General features: G+C 42.8%; 1 protein-coding gene across 2 annotated transcripts in view; it reads right to left on the minus strand.

Annotated features, from left to right (window-relative positions):
- Positions 1–5922: 5922 nt before the first annotated feature.
- CEP128 (centrosomal protein 128) overlaps positions 5923–14325 on the minus strand; it is a 236501-nt gene continuing 228098 nt past the window's right edge. For both annotated transcript variants that reach the window (XM_089661384.1, XM_089661383.1), the window contains exon 25: positions 5923–10610. In XM_089661384.1, the coding sequence (XP_089517510.1) occupies positions 10525–10610 (86 nt within the window). In that variant the 3' untranslated portion in view covers positions 5923–10524. The remainder of the gene's footprint in view (positions 10611–14325) is intronic.

Genomic DNA, 14325 nt, shown 5'->3' on the forward strand with positions numbered 1-14325 from the left:
CTGCAGCTATTTAACCTGTGTAGTGAAAAAAAAAAGACGCTGTCGGTGGCTACAGCTATTCGCCACTGTTCACACAGCCAGCAATTATGGTGATCATTTTTGTGCGTCCAGTCACGATCACCAGAGGTAATTGCTGGTTGCATGAACAGTCATGAATAGCTGTGGCCACCCTCTGCTGCTGCACATTTATGTTAGGCAGTGGTAAAGGGGTTAAAGCCAACTTCCCTCAAAACTGATGGCACCATGGGTTCGAATCAGTCATTGGCTTCTTTCGTCTGTGATGAGATTTCACCACAGCAGTTTGGGATCTCCCCAGAAGGTCATAGTGAAGTCACTCTCTCAGCTGGACTCCTCTGCTGTTGGTAAGAAAAACCCATCTGGGAGAGTGACGCCATCATTTGGCTTTGCAATGGCTGTAGCAGTAGGGTGGAGCAGGGAATCCTGGGGAAGAGATATGAGCAGAGTCCCTATGAGGTAGAAGAAGAAAGGGTGTAAATCAGCTTTTTGCAAACTCACAAATCTGAAGATTTGGAGGGATTTATTGATGACCTAAATGTAAGTAATGCAAAGAGCCCCCCGGGGGGAAAGGGGTCATAATTTAGCCAGCATTTTATATTATGTTAAATATGGCAATTTCAGGACACAAAGGGCAGAGGCAGCTCACCACCTTCCTTCCTCCATTCACCTAGCCTTCCCCAAATTTGCAGGGAATGATCTTTCATAAATGTTATTACCCAGCCCTCCCCGAAATATACCGAAAACATAAAATGTTGTAATTGATTCTGAATGTAGCAGAATGGTGTTCTCTCAGGAACGGAGGCTGTATTGTAATGCAGATCTGTGGACACAGGAGAGTAAGAATGGAATTGGCGCTTGGAGGGAACCACAAGTGGGGAGATCCTAGTGTGAATAAACGCAGCAAATACAATCACATACAGTATAGATAAAACATGACATTTTAGGCATAAAATCCAAGAGTCCCAGATAGGGAATGATAGGTGAAGCAGTACTCTGCAGGAGATAAAATCTGACAGAAGGGGGCGCCAATCTGAGTGTAGAGGGTTAATACTTTAATGGTATAAAAGGAGTAAAAACTACTCACAAACATATGTAGTTAAAAGGCATGGTATAAAATCATCCTCTGATAAGGACCCACAACCAAACCACTGGCTGACAAATGGCTTACCAATCAGGTAACCTGACTTCTCCTCGCTCTGCCATTGATCGCCCGCCAGGTCCAGGTTTTCCTTGCAGTCCACGCTGGTAAACGGACCCATTTTCAAATCTGCACCGCTGACAGCTCCCTCCCCATTCATCCTGATTGACAAGGACCCACAACCACACTGCTACATTTAGGGGAACATACGTGCCTGGAATGTTGGCTAATATGTGCTAGAGTTGGGGGTAACATGCATGTTTGGAAGGATGCAAGGGATGTCATGTCCTAGGATCAGGGGAACATGCGTGTCTGGAAGGATACCCAATGTCATGTACTATATGTAGGGTGTAGCAAACGTGCACACAGAGATGGATGCGAACCTTCATCATGGAGCACATATTCAGATGGCTCACTTTAATACAAATCGTTTGATATATTACATCCCCTAGCTGAGATCAACAGGAGAGCAGAAAATAATATCTCCTTAACCATCCCAGCAGGTATGACATATCTCATATGTAGACATTCAGCAGACGATTTTGCGTATTAATCTACCCGTGGGTGGAATGTTACATGTACCTAGAAAACGTTATTGACCAAAGTATAATTTCTGAGGGCTTTGGTCAGAGCCTGAGCTCCCCGCCTTCACCTCCCTCCCCAAATGAGGCTATTGGTTCTCTGCTTCAGGTAGACACCCTGCTGGATTCCTAGAAAAGCTAAGCTGAGTTAAGTTGAAGATTCTCCCTTTTAACATCGGAACTAACTTTGGGAGATAAGGCATCCTTTTGGCGCTGAAACCTGATCCACTTAAAACCAAGGCTGACGGCAAGTACATTATCCCTCTAAACTTCTTTCTGTTGTTATCTCTTTGCTGTGGTATTGCTATTTGTTTATTTTTATATTGGCTACATCTTTTTCTGTAATTATTTTTATTGCACCCTTTTAGTAATAAATCTTACTTTCTGGAAGTGTTGAACTGTTTCTAAAGCTCTTTAATGCAAACTAAGAATCCCTGCCTCTGAAGAGCTCTACTGTGTGTGTGTGTTTTAAACTTAGGTACATCTCTGCCTGCGGTGACAGTGGTATACCGACGATTACTCAACCATCATAGTGTTATTGCTGATATTGCCGAGTTTCCTCTTTCTCTGTACAAAAAGGAGGTGGTGGCAGTGTGAAGGGTTAATTGCGTAATTAACCTGACCCAGTAGCAATCACTCTCAGGCTGCAGGTACATCGATTGTGGTCCATTAGCTGGAAAATCTGTGTGTAGGGTGCAGCTGGGCGTGGCATTGTTATGCACGTGACAGCGCAGTTTTAGATTGGCTAGTCCTTTGGTCACGAGTTTGGTGAGAAGGGTTGGGGTCTGAAGCCGCGATCGTCACATAGGGGAACATGCTTGTCAGGAAGGATATCCAATGTCATGTAGGGGAACATGCGTGTCTGGAAGGATGTGAGAGATGCCTAACATCCATGTTGTTTTTTTTTTTTTTTGAGTGAGTGGTTAAAATCACTTAGTGAAAAGGTCATGTAGCTCGATGATGGTTTAAAATGTTTTGTTAACAATATTCAATGCATTTTGGGGGAAAAGCGCCTCCCAGACACATGAGCTGTACATAAAGCTGGACAGTATTCAGTACTGTTTTGGGACTAAACAGAATTTTCTTGAAGTGCGTCCTGCTGTCATGGCCCATGCTAACAGATATACAAGTGTGATTTGTTGGGATTACACAGGTATTTAACTGCACCAAAAATCCACAATTGTGAATTGGACTTTCATTTTTTTTGAATGCTGCAACAGATTGTTTTAACCCACTGATTGATAAGTCGAACTACAAGTCTCAGCATGGTCTGCTAGTCAGGGATCAAGTGCTTGTGGAGACATGGATCCCTCTTAGTGCTCAATAGGTATGTGGAGGGTCTCAAGGACAAGATCAGTAAGGAGACGGATGTTTATATAATCGCAATGCATAGCCTGGGACCTTTAGTTCTTTTAATTGCTTTATTTTCCAAAGTAGGTGTGGCCAGCTGTGTAGAGTCGGGCAAATGCCAATCGGCGAGGTCACCAGCATAATTGTCATTTATGTATACTGACTGTTCTTTGTATTATGGTGCTGGCTCTAAATTCTACCTACAGATTCTAATTTGACCTTGCTGAGACAAAAAAAATAACTGACTGAGTAATTTTTAAGGAACTGTAGAAAGCACAAATGCGTAAGAATTTGTAAATTGGCTTTCATAGCTGTGATCTCTAGCAGCCTGATGTAATGTGTCTCTGCAAGCATCGTCCAAGTCTCCAACAACTCCTATAGTGTGTTCACAGTCTCTGACCATCTGTTGTATCATGCCATAGTCTCTGACCATCTTTTTTTGCATATATGCAGTCTCTGATTGGTTTTCTGAATATTATGTTTGGCGCATTGGTCATGTCAGGGGCTAAACTTGAGGTCCTCCTGTGTCAAGAACATTGACCACCACCAGAGTAGCTCCTAAGCTTTATAATGGAGAACCTGAGCCACTATGAAATCTCAGCCAGCACCTATCATCCAGAGCAGTAATAGCTGGCAATCCTGCTCCCAGAGGGCCAGGAATCATGAGAGGGGGATTCACATGCAGACATTGGTGTCATTGTGACATCTGAGGCCATACGGTGATGTATCTTCATCCCTGACCAAACATACATGCGCCACAATGCCCACAAAGATGGTCACAATCCAACTGTCTCCCTCTGTGACTGCATCACCTAAACAGAAGTTTGTTTTTGAGACCCAAAGAGATGGATGCAAACACACGGCCCAGTCTCATAATCAGAGAAAAGGGACAGTGATAGAACAAGGCATTCTTTCATCTGAAGCTGGCGAGGTCCTATATACAGTATTTGGACACAGGCACAATTTTAGTTTTTTTCAGGTATTTACCAAAACATATTCAAGCTATAGTTCTATAATGGATATGGGCTGAAAGTGCACACTCTCATGTTTACTTGTAGGGTATGTACATCCAAATTGGAGGAAGGGTTTAGGAATTACAGTTCTTAAGAGTAGCCATTCCCCCCTTTCTTCAAGGGACCAAAAGTAATTGGACAATTGAATCAAAAGCTGTTTCATGGCCAGGTGTGGGCTACTCCATCATTATTCCTTCATCAATTAAGCAGGTAAAAGGTCTGGAGTTGATTCTAAGTGTGGTATTTGCATTTGGAATCTATTGCTGTGGCCCATACATCATGTGTTCAAAGGAGCTGTACATGCAAGTGAAACTGGCCATTGTAAGGCTTCAAAAATGAAACAAATCTATTAGAGAGATCGCAACAACATTAGGAGTGGCCAAATCAACAGTTTGGTACATTCTGAGGAAAGAAGAACACACTGGTGAGCTCAGCAACATAAAAAGGCATGGATGGATGTCCACGGAAGACAACAGTGGTGGATGATCGCAGGATCCTCTCTATGGTAAAGAAACACACAACATCCAGACAAGTGAAGGACACGCTCCAGGAGGTGGGCGTATCATTGTCAAAGTCTACAATCAAGAAGAGACATCACGAGAGCAAATAGAGAGGGTTCACCACAAGGTGCAAATACAGAGGGTTCACCACAAGGTGCAAACCATTCATAAGCCTGAAGAATGGAAAAGCAAGATTAGACTTTGCCAAAAAACATCTAAAAAAACCTGACCAGTTCTGGAAAAGCATTCTTTTGGACGGATGAAACTAAGATTTATCTGTACCAGAATGACGGGAAGAAAAAGTGTGCAGAAGGCTTGGAACAGCTCATGATCCAAACCACACAACGTCATCTGTAAAACATGGTGGAGGCAGTGTGATGGCATGGGTGGAGGCAGTGTGATGGCATGGGAAAGCATGGCTTCCAGTGGCACTGGGTCATTAATGTGTATATTGATGATGTGACAGAAGACAGAAGCAGCCGGATGAATTCTGCAGTGTTTACAGATATACTGTCAGCCCAGATTCAGCCAAATGCAGCAAAGTTGATTGGACGGCGCTTCACAGTACAGATGGACAATTATGCAAAACACACTGCAAAAGCAACCCAGCTTTTGAAGGAAAAGAAGTAGAATATTCTGCAATGGCCAAGTCAATCACCTGATCTCAAAACAATTGAGCACGCATGTCAAGGCAAAACTAAAAGGCAGAAAGACCCACAACTGAAGACAGCTGCAGTTAGAGCCTGGCAAAGCATCAAAAAGGAGGAAACCCAGTCTTTGGTCATGTCCATGGGTTCCAGACTTCAGGCAGTCATTGGCAGTAAAGAATTCCCAACAAAATATTAAAAATGAACATTTTATTTATGATTATATTCATTTGTCCAATTACATTTGAGCCCCTGAAAATTGAGGGACTGTGTATAAAAATGGTTGCAGTTCCTAAAATTTGTACTTGATATTTATGTTCGGCTCCTTGAATTAAAGCTGAAAGTCTGCACTTCAAATTTATTTGGATTGTTTCATTTTAATTTATTCTGGTGGCATACAGAGCCAAAAGTATGAAAATTGTGCCTGTGTCCAAATATATATGGACCTAACTATGAACTTGTAATAATAATATTTGTGGCGGGATCTCTGTAGGCGATCCTCCTGTGCAGAAGTACACAGTTTTATAAAGATTGAGCCAGTGATTGGCCTTCATTTCACTGTTCTGGCTCCTAGGATTGGTCAAATCAATTCCATATTGATTGGAATAAAGGACAGTTTATCACATTATTTTTCCCAATACATTTGTGTGGGGATGAAACAGGAATACACAGAGATTTACAAAAAACTGATTTAATTTTAAATAAGCAGCATGTCAAATAAAGACATTAAAATACAAGCAGAACAGTAAGGAAATAAACATCTGACTAATGAGAAATCGTCCTGTAATAATATTCCAGCCATTGTATAATCTGCAGAGATTACAGGTGTTACCTTTACTTCCTGTCTCATAGTCAAATCTGGAAGTGAGAGGATATCCCTGAAAAGTAATGTAATCCTCTGCCCCTCAGGTCACCAGAACCACCATCCTCATTGGAAGATTTCCCCTCTATTACTGTTCTGGGAAAAACCCAAAATTTGAAATTTTTCTTATGATAATGATAAACAGGACAAATAAAAACCTGACAGGTATGCTATCCCATCTCCACAACTTAAAAAAAAAAAAAAAAAGAAAAGGTTTTGCCTTTAGTATTCTGGGACCACTTTGGAAGAGGTGGTCCTGGGCACAGTTCACAAGTAGTCCAAAACAGTTTGTTTCAGTGGAAGTGCAAACCGTACCTGAGCACAGAAGCAGGGATCACTGCAGTCTGGACGATGAGGGTCAGGAACACTTCTTTTAAAGTAGCATGAGTGCTGACCAGCAGGTTAGGGGGGCCAATTGATCTAGGGCCCGGCTCAGTTCAGCCATGCCCAGTGTCAGTGCACCCAGGTGAAATCAATCCTGAATTGTATATCAACAGCATGAAACCACAGGTGTGTGTTGTGTGTCCCACAGGCCAAGGTGTAGTAGTGCTTTCATTTCTGAATGGGCTGACAGCACACTGTATGTGAGCACTGGGTGCCATTGTATGTGTTCAGTACTGATTTATAATGCACATTACTGCAATGCACAGTGGGCAGACAGCCTGTGATCTATTCAGGAAACCAAAGACTTGTGAACTCCTCTATAAATCAGCCTGTGTTCTTATAAAGATCAACAAAATATCCAACTTCCAGCCAATATCACCAACCATATATAATGATTGTCCTGTGTATGGGAACGTATTTCTGCTGTAAGGCAGAACAGCGGGGTCATTTAATAATACGGGGCGGTGGGGATTCAGACTTTATATGCAGGACTAAAAATTGGCTTGTGTTCTGCTTTCCTCTACTCATGATTAATTGTTTGCAGCGAGTCACTTACACTGTTCTACCAAAACTGAGCCACAGGGAAGACATTCCTGGTTGAACGCTGGATTAGTCAGGAGGGAGGACATAGGATTAGGCAGGAGGGAGAACATTCTTGCTTGAATGCAGGATTAGTCAGGATGGAAGACACTGCTAGTTGTACATAGGATTATGCTGGGTACACACTATCAGTTTTTTTTTTTTTTTTTTTTTTTAGTTCAACCCAAAAAATAAAAAACTGAAGAACTTGGGAAGAGCTCGCTTTACCAACTATCTGATGTTAGTACGGCAATCTCCCTGCTGAGCTATTGTGTTCTAACAGTGGGCTGTCCCCTGCCAGAGCACACTGGTCAGCCATTGGCTGCCAGCACTGATCGGATGCTGGTTTTACCAGCATGCCTGTTTGACAATAGCTAGCGGGTGTACACATGGGCTGAGTGTTGACCGTTTACTATTGAACCGGCTAATATTCGGTCCGTTTGTACAGGGCTTTAGGCAGGAGGGAAGACATTCTTGGTTGAATGCAGGAGCAGGGGCAGACTGACCATTTGGGGCCCAGGGTCAGTAGGGGGCCCCATGAGATGCCCCTGGTACCTTTTTCATAGGCTTTTTTGAGTTTGGGCAAGGACACAGGGGCCCCATGATCCCCTATTGCCCGAGGGCCCCATGAGTTGTCAGTCTGCCCCTGGGCAGGAGGGAGGACATTCTTGGTTGAATGAAGGATTAGGCAGGAAGGAAGATACTCTTGTGTGTACACCGGATTAGCAAAGAGGGAAGAGATTTCTCAATGTACAACAGGTTAGTCAAGAGGGAAGACATTCCTAAATGTACACTGTATATATAGGAGCATCTTCCCCTCCAGACGAATCCAAAGGATTAGTGAAGAGGGAAGAAGTTCTTGGATGTACAGTACATAGGATTAGTCAGTAGGGAAGGTATTTCTGGATGTACCCAGGAGGAGGGAAATCATTCTTTGATGTACACGGGTGGAAGGACTTCCAGTTGGTTTTTTGGCATTGCAGCTGTGGGATCTGTGCTGAGCACTGATAGGTGGATTTGTAGAACTTCCAAGAAGTCTTGTATTGTATTGTAAATGTCTCTTCTGGGAGATTTTAAATTCCTCGAAGTTCTTCCTTTACATTGAAGGCCTTCTAGGCAGTCATGTTTTGGACGCAAGTTGTTTAATGAATTAGGTGTTGATACAGTTATGGATGATGAATAATCACGTTGCCTGACCCACATTGCTGGTTGTATGAATCACACACGCACTGACAGAACTATGTGGAGCCGTGTGAAGGAGGACAGATTCTTTTCATTAACGTTTGTCATTTTTACAACATATTTTATTGAGGCTATTAATAAAGATTCATGATTTTAATATATGTATACTAGACTCTAAGACCATCATTATAATTTGTGAGATATTTGACCTCCCTGTTAAGCCACCTTGTAGCATGCTTTGGCTTCATTGTTTTAGATAATTCGGTGAAATCATTTCTCTACATGAAACCTGCCGAGGAGAGCGCCGGCTAAAGTCTAGTGGGGAAATTTCTCTATTGTGAGCACTCCCCATTCACTGCAGGCTGATTGGGGAATTCTTCAGTGTAAACGCTCCCCATTCGCTGCAGGGCGATTTAGATATCGTCGGATGTGAGCGCTCCGCGTCCGCTGCAGGGCGATTGAGATATCGTCGGAGGTGAGCGCTCCCCGTCCGCTGCAGGGCGATTGAGATATCGTCGGAGGTGAGCGCTCCCCGTCCGCTGCAGGGCGATTGAGATATCGTCGGAGGTGAGCGCTCCCCGTCCGCTGCAGGGCGATTGAGATATCGTCGGAGGTGAGCGCTCCCCGTCCGCTGCAGGGCGATTATCAGATGAGTTTGCCTTGCCTGGTGCAAGTGAGAAGGATGGGGCAGGAGTATGAATTTTTCCCACCATGAGCTGAATGTACAACACCTGTCCCATCACTGCAGCTCATCACAGCCACTGTGACAGTCAAGATTTATGACAACATATTGGCACATTTTATGTAAGTCCACAATCTGTGGTTACCATGGAGGACGTCCACATTGACACAGACAAGTCTGGAGAGAAATTAGGATATGGCAGACACACACTGTATGATCAAAAGTCTGTGTAGCTCTGACCATCACATCTATATCAGGGTGTTAGACATCCTATTCCTAAACTGTGCCCATTAGTATAGAGTTACCCCTTCTTCGTGGGTGTAACAGCCTCCACTCTTTTAGGAAGTATAACAGTTATATGTGTAAAAAAAAAAAAAAAAAAAAAATTTCACTATACAGCTCTGGGCTTATGTTGAAACAACAACCTAGACTTAAAATGAATGGTGCATATACAATGTATACAAATAAAAGTGAACAAATGCCAATGCAGAATGTTTACAATATATGCATCTAATAATATTCAGTGCTATTGTGTGGACAGTAACCCTGGGTTCACATATATGCGGTGCATATTACATGTGATTCACACAGGAACTGCACTGCGTTCCTATGCAAATTCTGTACGGTGCAATTTGAGCCATACATTCTGTATGGTTCAAATCGCTCCGCAGCAAAAAAGTGCAGGACCCTTTTTTTTTTTTTTTTTTTTTTTGGTCCACACTAGAAACGTATTCACATCACACCCATGCAATCCGATTCTGCACATCACACCACATTTTGCAAACAGATTTCGGAGTGTTGTTCACTTAACACACACCCGCAGCCGTTCGTATGAACGGGGTGCGATTGATGCGTCCGGAATTTGCAGAGGTTTCTGTGTGAATTCCACACCGCATTACAGTGTGAACCCAGGTTGAATAACGGTTATTGGATACTTATTGTATACATTTTTGCATTGGCATTTGTTCATATTTATTTGGATAACATTGTATACGCACTGTTTTGTTTTTTTTACAAGTAATTGGATGCTGCCAGCATTCATACATCTGCCTTAACTCCCTGGTGCTGACAGTACACAAGTGTATGGCCTCTCAGCGGCTGGGCCTTGATGCCAAGAGGCTGCATATTTGTGTACCCAATGATGTGCGGAGAGTGCACTCATGGAAAGGTCTCACCGCTACTTGCAATCAGGAGCTTTCTGACCATGTGACCACCATGACCGCCAATCACGGCAGACACATGACCCTAAAAACTATCTCACGGTGTCAGAAATCCCTTAACGGGCTGGGAGGCACTGGCGCCAAGGGGTTAGTATGCAGTGCAGAGAACAGGGACCTCTGGACAGATAGGAAATCTTTGGAGGATAATTTTATATCAGTAAATCAACAACATTTTCACGGATTTACAGTATCTCAACTATTAAAACATACACTTTGAAAAATGAGGTTACTTATAAAATGATTTACAATAAAATATTAATATAAAACCCATATATATACATAAATAGATTTCAGTGGTTATTCTCACACAGGGACAAGACTGGATCCAGCAGTCAGGGATGTGCTTATTATTGCTGTATGTCACTTCTTCAGGACGTCACTCCATTCAGGGTGAGGCTCCTTGTGGAATCTTTTAGGCCCTCAGAATAAGGCGGCGTTCCTCTCTTTATTGGTGCTGAAAGAAAGGATAAGAAGGTGAGTGCTTTTTGTGGTGCCTGTATCTGTTGTCTATGGCACTTCTGTGTTCATCAACAATCTATATACTCAAATTTGTCATTGGTTTATACAGTACACGGCTACTTCATGTCTGTGTATTACATGACTGTGTGCCGTGCTAGAAATGTTCAAAAACATATTGATGACAATGGCGGAGAACAGAAAGGTGTGAATTCAGCCTTAAACCTGAAGTTAAATTGGTATATATTTTCCCTTCCCTGTTTCTCACCCCCCCCCCCCCCATGCTAATATTTTTAAATAAAACCTCTCTGCCTACCCTCGGATAAGTTTTACCCCTCTTATGACATGTTTTGCTATTCAGAACTGTGCTAATTTAACTGGTAATTGCACGGTCATGCAACACTGTACCCAAATGAAATTGATATAATTTTTTTCCCATACAAATAGAGCTTTCTTTTGCCGGTATTTGATCACCACTTTTTTGTTTATATAATAGAAAAAAGCAAGACCAACAATTTTGGAAAAAAAAACTATTTCTCTTACTGTTATGAAACATATCCAATAAAAAAAATTAAATCAAATGTTTCCATAAATTCAGGCGAAAATGTATACTGCTAAATGTCCTTGGCTACAAAAAAAAAAAAGAAATTCCAATAAGTATACATTGATTGGTTTGTGTGAAAGTTCTAGAATTTACAACCTATGGTATATAGACTGGAATTTACACAGCTATAGCCGCTCTACTGGTAATGGCGGTGATCAGTGACTTCTAGTAGGACTGTGATAGTGTGGCAGACGGCTTGTAGTTGTCAATGAACTGCTGGGAGCTCTCGGTAGATCATTGATGCTTCCTGTCATTGTGTAACTGCCTGCCTGTATTAGGTACAGATAGCTCATATTGACAGTCTGCAGGAGCCGCACCTTGCACTAGCAATCTGCTGACTGCAAGGGCAATGCTTTACAGGCTCCTAATAAAAAATTATAAATACACTTTTGTTTAACCTACAAAAAGATGTGCATTTATTTATATTTAAAAAGGTGAACTCATCCTTTAAAGTTTGTTTTGACCTTGGTCAGGGTTCAGCTACCCAGCGGCATAAGCATCCTCCTGTATGAAAGTGCTGATACACCAGCTGCTGTGAGGACAGCACAATAATCTTCCCACAAAACACTAGAGGATGATGGTTACCAATGAAGCATCATTATTCATGTTTTGGCGAAGGCTTGCCCCCTCATTTCTGCCTAAGCCTTTCCTTTTTTTCACTGCATCATAGCTGCTGCAGTTAAACATCGAAAATTGGAGGAAGGACCAACCATCCATACCTACCACTGAAAACTGGCTTTGGACAGACCAAGTGACCATTGGTGTATCTAAAAGGTCTTTGTCTTCAGGAAAGAATTGGCTGTTTTTCTTTTGCAGCCGTTTCCTAGAGATGTGGACCGATGTGACTATACACCTCTTTGAGGAAATCCCTATTAAAGGAGGTCAAATTGTGAGCTGCCTCATATGATGTCTATGTACAGCTGGAGGTAAGAAGTAACGCCTGGTGCTACTGCTAATCCTTTGTTTGTCAGAAGAAGACAATATTGGCATCCCTAGTCATAGTGGAGATTGGAGCTGTTTGCCTTCGCTCCAGGTATGATCATCAGAGCCCCTCATCTATCTGCCTTCGTCCAGATTTGATTTCCACTTTTGTTTAAGAAGATTAAAGCTGACACGGCATATTTAATCTGCCAAACGGTACAGGACAGGATATAAAGTGAGGAATGTCCTAACTCCTTACAATATAATGTGTATCTGCAAGACCTCAGGGTCCACAGAGAGCCAAGGAACACAGCCCACCTAGAGCGGCTAACGCATACAATACTACTACTGGGCGGAGAGCCAGGAATGTGGCCTGGACCGATTATCTGTACTCAGATGAATGTACTTCCCCAGCTCAAATGAACCACTTCACCAAGTTCCTGGGGTCACCTCACTGTTGGGAGTAGAAAGGAAATGGTTGTGTGTGCCACAGTCACATTCTGTGTACAACACCGAGCGCAGCAAACAATTGGGGGACAACTGACAAGTTTTTACACACAGCAAGAGCTGCCCCCAAACACGACAATTATCCAGCGCACTCCAAATCCATCCTACTGTACACAGAGCCCTCTCGCCATTCACACCGCGCCGGAGCTCCTTTCTTATAAGCTCTGTACAAAGTAAGCCGAGTGCTGCACTTCAACACTTCAGATGTGGAATGTTGTGTTTTCATGAGGAAAACATTTCGCGGGTCACTCTTCAATGCGTAGCCTCCTATTGCTGTATAAATTCCTTTTTTTTCCTTTTTTTTTTTGGACAAGTGGAGTTCCTGCTGGGAGCTATAATGAAGCCTTCTCTGTCCATCCTACACTCCACAGCTTCAGATGTAAACTCCAAGTCAGTATTGACATGTGAATAGGATTCAGAATTATCAGCCCATAACATAAGGCAGCCTTTCTCAACCTTATTAATACAGAGAAACTCCTATAATAATTAGAGGGGTGCCGAGACACAAAAGTTATAACTTACTGTTCAGGCCAATGTATCACGAGCTGCAGATATAATAATTAGAAGGGTGTCCTGAGACATAAAAGTTATATCTGCAGCTGGTGATACATTGACCTGAACAGTAAGTTATAAGAATAAATAAAAGTATAACAGGGCTTGACAAATTTACTTTGAATCTAGGAGCCAGTTTTTTGTAGCGTAGGTTGTCAGCGCCTGGGACTTCACGCAATGCAGTTTGCCTCACAACAAACAGCACCATGTTTTAGGTGCCACTGACAATAATAGCACCTGAACCTGCGTTTTACGATCACAGTGATTCTGCTGCAATCCAAAAACGCCCAGCTGTGAATGGAGCAGCACTGGTTTTTGCAATTCTGGATTCATTTTGAAACTCATAGATTTGCATGACAGGTTAGATATGTGTTCCTATTGAGGTGGTTCACACAGATGCATTCCACACGCATTGTGTTTTGAGTGACATTATGAAAAGGGTACTGTGCGAGTTTGTAGCAGTGCATTCCAACTGGCAAGTGATGGCATGCAGAGATAAGCTTTTTGGTATTGACAGGCGTTTGCGCACTGAAGTCTATGGGGCGCGATTTCCCATTCCAGCCTATGGGGTGCGATTTCCCATTTCAGGCTATGGGGCGCGATTTCCCATTCCAACCCATGGGGCTCAATTTTGAATTCCAGGCTATGGGAGGTAATGTGTGAACCTAGGCGCCTGGGATTCTGGTATTCAAGTATAGGTATTCTACATAATAATGAAACAAGGGCAGAGTGTGAAAATTGTAGTGTTCCCTCACACTGGTGGGCTATGGAAAAGTGCTCCCAACATTGGGGGTCAATGAAGTCCTCCCTATAGTGTGAAAAGTGGTAGGCAGTGGGAAGAATGTACCTTACATTAGTGGTCAATGGGAAGAATCCTCCCTTACAGATAGCCAAAAAAATATTGGTGTCAGTGGTTACTGATAGGAGTGGCAGAAACTACTCAGTTCTTAAGGAACCCCTGAGAAACCTCTGGAGGAATTCTAGGGTTCCATGGAACTGTGGTTGAGAGAGGCTGGCCTAAAGGTCACTTTTTCATTGTAACCAGAAAAGTTAAGGACACTCTGACTGTGGCCACTTCACCAGTCAATGGGAATGTGCAGAAGGTAGGCAGGGGTGAGCAGTGTTGAAG

The sequence above is a fragment of the Staurois parvus genome, unplaced genomic scaffold (genome assembly GCF_062004578.1).
Source record: "Staurois parvus isolate SC_StPar_1 unplaced genomic scaffold, SC_StPar_1.0 ptg001330l, whole genome shotgun sequence".
Classification (NCBI taxonomy): Eukaryota; Metazoa; Chordata; class Amphibia; order Anura; family Ranidae; genus Staurois; species Staurois parvus.